Source organism: Melanotaenia boesemani, chromosome 2, assembly GCF_017639745.1.
Source record: "Melanotaenia boesemani isolate fMelBoe1 chromosome 2, fMelBoe1.pri, whole genome shotgun sequence".
NCBI classification, from domain to species: domain Eukaryota; kingdom Metazoa; phylum Chordata; class Actinopteri; order Atheriniformes; family Melanotaeniidae; genus Melanotaenia; species Melanotaenia boesemani.
In genome coordinates this window covers 8,632,298-8,644,020 of record NC_055683.1, presented here as the reverse complement: position 1 = coordinate 8,644,020, position 11,723 = coordinate 8,632,298, and the positions used below count along the sequence as shown (strand labels likewise).

General features: G+C 37.6%; 1 protein-coding gene and 1 long non-coding RNA gene across 3 annotated transcripts; both read right to left on the bottom strand.

The window, feature by feature from the left end:
• Nucleotides 1-1,966: 1,966 nt before the first annotated feature.
• Nucleotides 1,967-4,738, bottom strand: LOC121655150 (PHD finger protein ALFIN-LIKE 1-like). The gene is made up of 5 exons (XM_042009602.1): nt 4,493-4,738; nt 4,243-4,348; nt 3,322-3,404; nt 2,669-2,977; nt 1,967-2,016 (listed from the first exon to the last, which is right to left on the bottom strand). Exons 1-4 carry the CDS (start codon nt 4,496-4,498, stop codon nt 2,882-2,884), a joined length of 291 nt encoding a protein of 96 aa, XP_041865536.1. The 5' UTR covers nt 4,499-4,738; the 3' UTR covers nt 1,967-2,016; nt 2,669-2,881.
• Nucleotides 4,739-4,750: 12 nt separating this feature from the next.
• LOC121655608 lies at nt 4,751-6,025 on the bottom strand. Of its 2 annotated transcripts, none has more exons than XR_006013251.1 (4): nt 5,851-6,025; nt 5,086-5,429; nt 4,900-4,965; nt 4,751-4,776 (listed from the first exon to the last, which is right to left on the bottom strand). It is a non-coding gene; the product is annotated as an uncharacterized LOC121655608 (long non-coding RNA). The 2 variants fall into 2 exon arrangements; XR_006013252.1 differs by lacking the exon at nt 5,851-6,025 and having other exon boundaries at nt 5,086-5,208; nt 5,311-5,456.
• Between the last annotated feature and the right edge of the window lie 5,698 nt (nt 6,026-11,723).

Below are 11,723 nucleotides of genomic sequence, written 5' to 3'. Positions count from 1 at the left end.
TTGAAAATTCATTGTCTCTTGCCTGAATAAATTTTATTTGCAACAGAAGATAGATCCATTGAGGTAATAAATAAACATTGTCCATAATCAACCATTGTTTCAGCCTCTTGATAATGTGTCTTTTGGTGATTATGTGGTAACTGCCAGGAAATGTCTAGAAAATGTCAGAATATATGTAAAAAAAGGATTATAGTGACATAAATATTATAATAACCAAGTAATAATAAACCAGACATCAAGACATATAATAATAACATGGAAATATCCTAGAGCCCAGACAATAGTTATTCAACTTAAATAAAATATAATCACAAAGGTAAGAAGGAAGCAGGCCAAGAATGCATTTATAGATCAAATAATACCAATGAGACAATCTGCGTATAGATAAGGAAGGCCTCTGAACTCTGGCATAAAGGACGCAGTGGAGAGTAAGAGCTTTGCAGCACATTGCAAACCTTCAGGCTCTGTGGTTAAACACTGTCCCAAGAACGTAAGGACTGCACAGAGGCATGCATATACAGCAGGTCTCCATAGTCTATCAAGAGAAGGAAAGTAGCTTCGACCAGCTTTATTCTGTTAAGATAGGTGAAACAAGAGTTACTCCTGTAATACAAGTTTAGCTTAAGCTTAAGTTTCCTACCAAGGTTTCGATATGTAATCTAAAAGTTAAATGTTCATCAATTAAAATACCTAAATACTTATACTGGCCACAAACTCAATATGACCACCATGCAAGGTTTTAATGTTGAGAGTCCATGTTTTCATCTTTAGTCGGCTTGATTATTGTAACAGGTTCTACCTAAAAACTCAATCGGAAACCTGCAGCTTATTCAGAACTCTGCTGCGCGAGTCCTCATTAAGACCAAGAAAGTGGACCACATCAGTCCAGCTCTGAGGTTTTTACACTGGCTGCCTACTGTCATGCTCCGTGGTTCGGAGCCTGTTTTTCCCAGCTGCCCTGAAGGCATCTTCTCTGCACGCTGGCTTGATTGCTTATGCGCTTCACCTGTACAGCGCTCTTTAAATACCTGCCTGTGACAGCTTCTCTCGGCCAGATCGTCTCGGTTTCACCCTGCACGTATCCAGCCTCTGTTCCCAGTCTGTTTCCCCGTATTACCTGTCTGTCTGCCTGCCCGTTGCCGACCCTTTATTCCTGCTCCTGAACTTTTCGTCTCTTTTTTTTTTTTTTTTTTTTACTTTTCGTCTCTGCCCGCTCCCTGAAAACTCAGCCTTGTCTGCCAGCCTACCTGTTGCCAATCCTGTATTCCGTTACCTGGACATTCGCCTTTGCCTGCTCCCTAATTACTTAGCCTTGTCTGCCTGCCTGCCTGTCGTCGACCCCGTATTCCCGACCTGCCTCTGCCTGCTTCCTTACCGGTGTTACACCAAAATCTGTGACCCATCAGATACTGTGACTGCAGGGGGCGATAGTGGGTTCCTTTTCTGTATGACCGTCTTGGTAGACGGGATAGAACAAGAGCATTAACGAAAATTACGGAGGAAAATAACGTTACCTCCGTTGTTTCCATGGCTGTCAAGTTGCCAATTATCGCTCAGTTCGACTAATACCATTATAAACATGTATGCTGTATTTGAGGAGTAATGCTCAGCAGAGAGACTTCTTACCATAATAGTAGCCTATCCCATTTGAGACCCCTTACTGTGTGGTACCTACCCATAAAATATAAAACGGAGTCTATTTTTTTAAACTAAGCAGTAGGCTACTTAGCACCTATATATCGTCAAAATATCTATGTCATCATATATATATATATATATATATATATATATAACACTTCAAGGTGTTTAACACGTAGTTAACCCGCTGTCAGAAAGTGTTCCCTTACTGTACCTGCACTATAATAAACCCACAGCAGAAAAAAATGTGTTTTTATGTACTCCTACATCTCTCCTCTTTATTTCGGACACAATTTATAGAAGTATGTCACTCTACAGGGACAAAAAAGCCCAGGTCACCATTTCTGATAGCCATCAGAAAGTGTTACCTTACTGTACCTTCATTATAATAAACCCACAGCAGAAAAATTGTGTTTTTATGAACTCTTACATCTCCCTTCTTTATTTTGGACACAATTTTAAAAAGTATCTCACTCTACAGGGACAGAAAAGCCCAGGTCACCATTTCTGATAGCCATCAGAAAGTGTTACCTTACTGTACCTGCATTATAATAAACCCACAGCAGAAAATTTGTGTTTTTATGAACTCTTACATCTCCCTTATTTATTTTGGACACAATTTATGAAAGTATGTCACTCTACAGGGACAGAAAAGCCCAGGTCACCATTTCTGATAGCCATCAGAAAGTGTTACCATACTGTACCTGCACTATAATAAACCCACAGCAGAAAAAATGTGTTTTTATGTACTCCTACATCTCTCCTCTTTATTTCGGACACAATTTATGAAAGTATGTCACTCTACAGGGACAGAAAAGCCCAGGTCACCATTTCTGATAGTCATCAGAAAGTGTTACCATACTGTACCTTCAGTATAATAAACCCACAGCAGAAAATTTGTGTTTTTATGAACTCTTACATCTCCCTTATTTATTTTGGACACAATTTTAAAAAGTATCTCACTCTACAGTGACAGAAAAGCCCAGGTCACCATTTCTGATAGCCATCAGAAAGTGTTCCCTTACTGTACCTGCACTATAATAAACCCAAATTTAAATACCTTTAGTCTTTACAAATAATACACAAGATAATTGTTACTCTCTTTATCCAAACATTTACAAATTGTTTTAATAACATTTATGGAATATTTACAAAACGTATGTCTTCTTTTTTCAACTTGTTTAATCTGGACATTGTTGATGGGGGGATTGCACTGGGCATTTAGGGCGAGTCAACATCCTTTTCACTTTCTGCAAGCGCCACAGCTGTACGACACGCTGCCATCTGGATTGCCAACACATTTGTTGTGGTACCACCGCTGACACTGGTCACACTCAATCTGTAAACAACATGATTTTCCATAACATGAATGCAAGGATTTTAATTAGATTGATTATTCAGGTTGTTGAAATTTTTGTCATTCTCATCATTATTTTGAACATTTTCCACTCAATAAATCACATCTTTCTTCATATTTTTAAGGTGGTGACACAATGACATGTCTATGATTCTTCAGATAAGACCGAGGCAGTAAATAGAAATCTTACCTCTTCAAACCCGATTTGACATGATTTTAATACTTTCTATCATCATTGTTTATATATTTATCTCTGGAACTCAGTACTATTTTTTTGGTCCTGAATGCAAACAAATGAAAAATAAATTGTTATTGTAATAGCTTACCCAGTCAGTGGTGTTGCTGTCGCTGTCTGAGCCCTTCTCTGTCTCACTTTCTCCACAACAGTGGCAGAGCATACTGAGATCATCTGTCAACAATATAATGATGATTGTAATTAATTTTCATGTTAAAGACAGAGGGGAGTTTAAGAATGCATAAAGCAATCTTCTTCCAACACAAATATAATCAAGTCAAACATGTTTTAACATATTTGGTCCTCAGGGGGACTTGCAAGCCCTGTCCCAGCTATTTTGCATGCAAATAGCTGGGACAGGCTCCATCTCTTATGACCCTGAATTGGACAAGCAGTGTAGAAAATGGATGGATATGTTCTCTAAAATAATACTACATTTTGTCAAAGTTATGAGAAATGCTAATAAAGTATTATTGTCATTCCAATAACACTCTAAAATGCATCTTTATCTCTGTCAGCCCAGCATGGACTAAACCTGACAACTTACAGGTGCTTCAGTTTTTTCATATCATTGGAAAAAAGTTATGCTTTCCAGCACCAGCAAGAGCAAATTTATCAAAATATGGCTGTCTGACCTGCCCTTATAAAAGCTGAACTGGCTTACAAAGTGTCAAGTCTAGAACCACACTCGATGAGGAAGCTCACAGCAAGTTAATAGTCACTCCATGGACAACGCAGAGACCAAGTCTAGCTTTTTGCCACCCAACATGGTGTTGCATGGGACAGTGTTGTTAAAATTGGTCTGAACTGTGAAGTGATTTTTATAGTATTATAGATTATGATAAGAAGATATGATGCTGTGCCTTTACTGTGAACAGCAAGTCTTAGTATGTTTTCCTTTAAGATTTCTAAACTGTGTGTTCAATCGTTTTCTGAGTTTAGAACTACATGCATTTCATTTTTCAAATGCCTCTTGTGTTGAAAGAAATCATTTTTGGGGGTGTAAACATACCAGTGTCTCTCAAGACTGCCAGTGCCACCTCCATTCTGTATCCTTCCACTGCCTTGGCTGAATTGTCAAAGATGAGTGACTCCTCTGCCAGCACTTTCTCAGCATACTAAGGACATAAATTAAGTAATGGTGAAAAAGTACCCACCCTATGTATAATAATCTTTATTATATTAATGAAGGCAAAAAACAGGCTAAATGTTTATATCAATATGCAAAGCAATAAATAAGGGAAGTGTTAAAATATTCATACTTTCATGACAAAGACTCCACAGGATGTGGCATCCTTCTGTAAACTATGTGGGACAGTGCTGGCATTCCACCTGGACAACTTCAAAGTCCTCTGCCTGATGAATGCCCTACAAAGAATAAATAATTTATCCAAACTTATTTCGGAAGATAAGGCTAAATACAAGAGCTAATGAACAATAAATGATACAGTGGTAACCTGTTGGACTCCAGACACTGTTTGACCTTAGAGTGAGCATTGCCTGCTGGGTCAAGGACAAGCCTTCTTCTTTCTAATGGAAAGATGGCCTTGGAAATCAAAATAAAAACATTTAATAGTCAGCTCAGTGTTGTGATGTAAGATGTTCAAGGGTGTGAGTAGTTAACTTGGAACTGGCATGGAACATGTGATAGAAGAAAGAGCAAACTTACTGTAAATATCCAATGGCCAGGCTCGTTAACTGCTCCCAGGATTACGTCATACAACGCAGGGTCACACTTAAAAAAACACATAAAAATAAAATTTGCAGGGTGAGATTTTTAACAGATTTTATGAGCAAAGCAAAATGCACTTTTTGTTTATTTTTAATAAAAGCAAAAGACAAAATACTGTCTTACTTTCAGTCGAGTATTCTTCTTCCTCCATATGTCTGTCATGGCATATGAGTCAACAAAGAACGCTTGCTTGCCTCCTTTGTCATTGTGTCTTTTCACAAGTTTGTAGAGGTAGGCATTTATTAACTAGGGAAGGTGAAAAAAAATATATTTTACTAGAGGCATGCTAGCTTTTGGATGCTAAATGGGGAAATAAGAGTCAAGGCCAAGTCAATTATTCAAGATTACCTCACTCTCAAGTTCCTTATTGGGACTTGTCCTGTTTATGTCCCAGAAAAATATTTTGTAAGGTCCAATCCGTGACAGGAGGACATGAACAGATTTGCCTTTCCAAGCCTCTTGAACATCTAACAAAAAGTAGAGAGGATTAGGTGTTCAATATTATAGACAGACAGACAGACAGACAGACAGACAGATAGATAGATAGATAGATAGATAGATAGATAGATAGATAGATAGATAGATAGATAGATTACAGAAATGTGTAAATAATACATTCTAATGGGAAGAATTTTTAAAAACCAGCAAATGAATAAATTCTTTAAGGGTATACCAATAACATTATTCTTACTGGTGTTCATTTGTATATACAAAAACATGGTCAATGAGCATCAGTAATGTTTCTCATTAAAATATTCTTTAAATTTTTTATAACAAAGTAATAACTGCCATGTAATTACTGTGATTTCAGTTATATAATGGCGAATTCCATTAGTTTACAAATTGAGTCTATAATATAACTATTGTGTGTATCTTTAATGGCCTCACATTTCTCAGCATTGTTGGAAAAAGCAGATGTTGGTGGAGAGGTGCTTGCCAAGGATGTTTCAGTGGTGGCAGAAGTTACAGTGGCTGACGTGCAGGTGGTAGGAGTGGCTGGAGTGCGGGTGGTAGAAGTTGCTGGAGTGTAGGTGGTAGAAGTGGCTGGAGTGTAGGTGGTAGAAGTGGCTGGAGTGCAGGTGGTAGAAGTGGCTGGAGTGCAGGTGGTAGAAGTTGCTGGAGTGTAGGTGGTAGAAGTGGCTGGAGTGTACAGTAGGTGGTAGAAGTGGCTGGAGTGTAGGTGGTAGAAGTGGCTGGAGTGCAGGTGGTAGAAGTGGCTGGAGTGCAGGTGGTAGAAGTGGCTGGAGTGCAGGTAGCAGGAGTGGCTGGAGTGCAGGTAGTAGGAGTGGCTGGAAGGCAGGTGCTGGGAGGAGCAGTTGGGGTGCACGTAGGAGTGGGTGGTGGAGATGTGCTTAGTCTCCCAGGGATCCTCGGGGTCTCCTCTTTGTATCTCTTAAGGTGGTCAATATTGACCTTGTAGACTGTTTTTCCACTATCATCGACAAGGTCAACACTTTTTCCATCAACCTTTGTGACCATGTATGGTCCGAGGAAGTCTGGTTCCAGCTTCCGCCCCTTTCGTTGTTGACTTCTACTGTTTTTTCGCCATACCATGTCCCCCACCTGCAAACTTTGAGGCTCAGCTTGTGCTTGTAGTCTTGCCCTCGTTTTTTGTTGAACTTTTTCTTGGTTACTCTGGACAATGTTTAGTATTTTTTCGTGCCGTCGTATGTCTACAGCCACTTCTTCTTCAAAGAAAGACTCCTCAAAAGAACCATCAACCTGTAAAAAGAGAAAGAACATGGCACAAAACGATATAACAATTTTTCTTAGACATTCATACCATAATCAAACATTTTTCCTACGATTGTTTAAAAATCAAAAATATGTTCTGTACAAGATATTAAAATTAGAAGTAGTTTACCTGAAAGTTTTCTGCTACCTCTGCCGGATAACGCGCTTCTCTTCCAAACATTAAAAAGAATGGAGAGAAGCGAGTTGTTAGCTGCTTTTTGGTGCGCAGACCAAACATTACTGGATCCAGGTAGAGATCCCAGTCTTTCCCTTTGTCCTGCACCAGTTTTCCCAAAGCTCTAAAAAATAATTTCATGGATATATTTTCAAGCAATCAGAAATTTTGAAAATTATATTACTACAAGTCTCCCACTGGCCTTGACAGAACACATTTTAAAAACAAACCTTTGAATGGTACCGTTGAGCCTCTCCACCAAACCATTTGTCTGTGGGTGGTATGGTGCGCATAGACTCCTTTTAATTCCCAAAATCTGACACACTTCAGTGTTGATCTGTAAAAAAAAAGTACAAATAAAAAAGGGTATGTCATTTGAGTCTTTTTTTATAGAATTCTTTTTAACTAAAAATTGTTAAGGAGCTATTTAATGAAAACTGTAAAGTTTATGTCAGACATAGCTGGCAACACATACTTTGTTCAGGAACTCCTTCCCTTGATCAGTGAGGATTCTTTGGGGAACCTCAAACTGATAGACGAATTTCTGGATGCATCCTGTGACCTCTGCTGCTATTTTTGACTTGATTGGATAGGCCTGGGCCCATCTTGTGCAATAGTCAATAATAACACAAATATATTGGTTGCCCTGGTCAGTTACCACAAGCTTCCCAATCAAATCCATTCCTACCAGCTCAAATGGATGTTTGGTCTGTTAAAGGAAGGAAAAGATAAAAAATTAAATTTGTTCAAATGGGAATAAGTAGCAGTTTAGTCATGATAGTCATCATTACATAATAGGTTATTAAAGTTATTCTTGTGATAAAATTGTAGTGTAAACTTGACATTGCTATGTAAATGTGGCTAATTATGGTCAATTATACAATTTATTGCTTGACAGAAGAGAAAATATTTACCTTGATGGGTTTGTAATCTGTGCCAACTTTAAGATCAGCCCTGTATTGTTGGCAAACTGTGCATTCTGATACCTAGGAGGATAGAATATTTTCTTAATAAACATTTTTCAAATTTTTGTGTTTTAGGTTTGTTTTGTTGTTGTTGCCCCACAAGAAAAGCAGAAATTTGGCATATCAGTAATATGAAGTACATTTGTCTACGTTTTAACCTCAGGATGGAGTCAGCAAAATATGGATGTCCTCTTATTCTACTTGCCCATGGATTAATGTTAGTTAAAAAGTATGTTGATGTTATGATGTTGGGTAAGAAAATTTATGTACGAAAGCGTTAGTTTATTGGTGTATAATGACTACGTTTTATCTTTACTTTCTTTGATTTACTTGAAAGAAAAGAAAGGCTTGGTTCGGTTTAAACCATTCATAAAGGTAAGCTCTAAAAGTACAAATGGTAAAATATAGCCACCAAAGAAACACCTGTTATAAACTTGTTTCTAGTTCAACAGTACACGACTGTGATTTGAAATACGCTGAAAAATTGTGTAAGGGATTTATCATACCCATTTAGTTATATCATTTGTCATGGATGGCCAATAAAACCTTTGGGAAATGGCGTCCCTGGTTTTAATTTGGCCACAGTGAGCACCAATTTCACTCGCGTGGAACTCGATGAAAATCGAGTTTGCCTCGGATGCGCCGCAGACGACTTTGGCCTTGGCCTCTTTTTCAGAGCCTTTATGTCGAACATAATATAGCTCTCCGTCTATTAGAAAAAAAACACATTCAAAGTTAATGTTTTTGTTTCAAGACAACTATTTGGCACATTTAACTACATGCTAGTGATACCAGATCATAAGCTAATGAAGCTTACCTGCCACGCAAAAGTTCGCTGCTCGTCTTCGGAGCATGTATCGCTGGTGCTTATCAAAGTTGTCAGGATACTCGCCTTTCAAAAGGAAATTGGTCAGTTCTGTATATTTATCTGGCTCCATGTTGACGAAGTCAAAGCGTGCTCAGTGTGTTACCAGAAAGGTGAAGATTTTCGACGTATATTACCATCAGGTCAAGGCGAAACTAATTGGTTCAGCTATTAGCAGTTAGGTGAGCTGTGATTGGTTGATGAAATGTAAACGCCCGTTTGCAGAAGACGATTGGCAAAAATAGAAAACATCATATTAATCTTTTGGGGATTAAATTGATGGTTATTTTGGCCGAAAATCATTCGAAAAATATTGGGAGTTCTGAAACCTGTTTGAAAATCATTATTTGTGTTCTTTGTAGAGGACAACAGGCATGATTTTAGGTTTTATTATACTGAAGGTACAGTATGGTAACACTTTCTGATGGCTATCAGAAATGGTGACCTGGGCTTTTCTGTCCCTGTAGAGTGAGATACTTTTTAAAATTGTGTCCAAAATAAAGAAGGGAGATGTAAGAGTTCATAAAAACACATTTTTTCTGCTGTGGGTTTATTATAGTGCAGGTACAGTAAGGTAACACTTTCTGATGGCTATCAGAAATGGTGACCTGGGCTTTTCTGTCCCTGTAGAGTGACATACTTTCATAAATTGTGTCCGAAATAAAGAGGAGAGATGTAGGAGTACATAAAAACACATTTTTTCTGCTGTGGGTTTATTATAGTGCAGGTACAGTATGGTAACACTTTCTGATGGCTATCAGAAATGGTGACCTGGGCTTTTCTGTCCCTGTAGAGTGAGATACTTTTTAAAATTGTGTCCAAAATAAAGAAGGGAGATGTAAGAGTTCATAAAAACACAATTTTTCTGCTGTGGGTTTATTATAATGCAGGTACAGTAAGGTAACACTTTCTGATGGCTATCAGAAATGGTGACCTGGGCTTTTCTGTCCCTGTAGAGTGAGATACTTTTTAAAATTGTGTCCAAAATAAAGAAGGGAGATGTAAGAGTTCATAAAAACACATTTTTTCTGCTGTGGGTTTATTATAGTGCAGGTACAGTAAGGTAACACTTTCTGATGGCTATCAGAAATGGTGACCTGGGCTTTTCTGTCCCTGTAGAGTGACATACTTTTATAAATTGTGTCCGAAATAAAGAGGAGAGATGTAGGAGTACATAAAAACACATTTTTTTCTGCTGTGGGTTTATTATAATGCAGGTACAGTAAGGGAACACTTTCTGACAGCGGGTTAACTACGTGTTAAACACCTTGAAGTGTTATATATATATATATATATATATATATATATATATATATATATATATATATGATGACATAGATATTTTGACGATATATAGGTGCTAAGTAGCCTACTGCTTAGTTTAAAAAAATAGACTCCGTTTTATATTTTATGGGTAGGTACCACACAGTAAGGGGTCTCAAATGGGATAGGCTACTATTATGGTAAGAAGTCTCTCTGCTGAGCATTACTCCTCAAATACAGCATACATGTTTATAATGGTATTAGTCGAACTGAGCGATAATTGGCAACTTAACAGCCATGGAAACAACGGAGGTAACGTTATTTTCCTCCGTAATTTTCGTTAATGCTCTTGTTCTATCCCGTCTACCAAGACGGTCATACAGAAAAGGAACCCACTATCGCCCCCTGCAGTCACAGTATCTGATGGGTCACAGATTTTGGTGTAACACCTGTAACTCTGCCTTGGTTCATTATCGGATTCTATGGTTTACTGACATCTGGATTGCTCACAAGATACTGTCTCTAGATCACGGACTTGGTTTTATTGCTCAGACGGAGAAACACGGAAGCGCCCGCTGCTGCCATTCTCCACTCGGTCTCTCTGAGCTCCGCCAGTTACCTGAGTTTTGTGCATTCTTTCGTTTGTTAAATAAAACTCCATCATTTATCCCTGGGTTTCTGATTATTTATGAGTCCAATCTCCTGGTACGTGACACCTGTTCATCAGAGAATAGACTTTAAAGTTCTGCTGCTGGTTTAAAAAGCTCTGAATGGTTTAGGACCAAAATACATCAGAGACCTCTGAACCTACCAGACCCTTCAGGTCATCTGGATCCAGTTTCTTATTAGTTCCCAGAGTCAGAACCAGACATGGAAAAGCTGCATTCAGCTTTTATGCTACACATGTCTGGAACAAACTCCCAGAAAGCCTCAGATCAGCTGAAACACTCAATTTATTTTATTCCAGGTTAAAGATCCTCCTCTTCTTTGCTGTATTTCACTAGTTTTTATTCAAAAAGCCTCGATCTGCATCAGTTTCTTTTAAGCTTTCATTTTTAAACTGGACCATGTTGTAATACTATTTTTATCCAATATTCTTTCTTTTTCCTTTTTCTTTTGTTTTAAATGTTAAATTATGTTTCTTATTATCTGTAAAGTACTTTGAATCACCGTCATTGAATTGTTATGTACAAATAAACTTGCCTTGTCTAAACATTTTGTAGACATTTCCAGTTACCAAATAAATACCATAATATTACCATACTACTACCAAATACTTTCACTTTATTGTTAAATTTGTTTGTCTCCCATTACTGTAGCTTACATGCTCCTTATTACCCTGTAACTTAATTTATATTCTATTGTTACCTTGATGTACCCAGTGTTACTACCAGGATGTTACCTGGTTATTACTTACATGGTATTACACAGTTATTTCCTCTGTATTTGTATTATGTTAATACACTATTACCATACTATTACTGTGCTGTAAAGTGCTACCTTTAAGTCTGTATATTATCTTTATATTTGTTAGTTACATTGCTATACAATGTAGACAATACAGTAACTGGAATTGGTACAATTAGGCTGCTATATGTACAGCTTTCAAACATAAAATTAATTCATTCATTCATTCGTCCACTTTCTATACCCATCCTTGTTCATAAAGAAAATGAACAGATTCGACAGAAATTTTAGATCTAACCATTTTACATTGAGAACATTGTTCTGAAATTAGTACATCATTTTTAAATGTAGT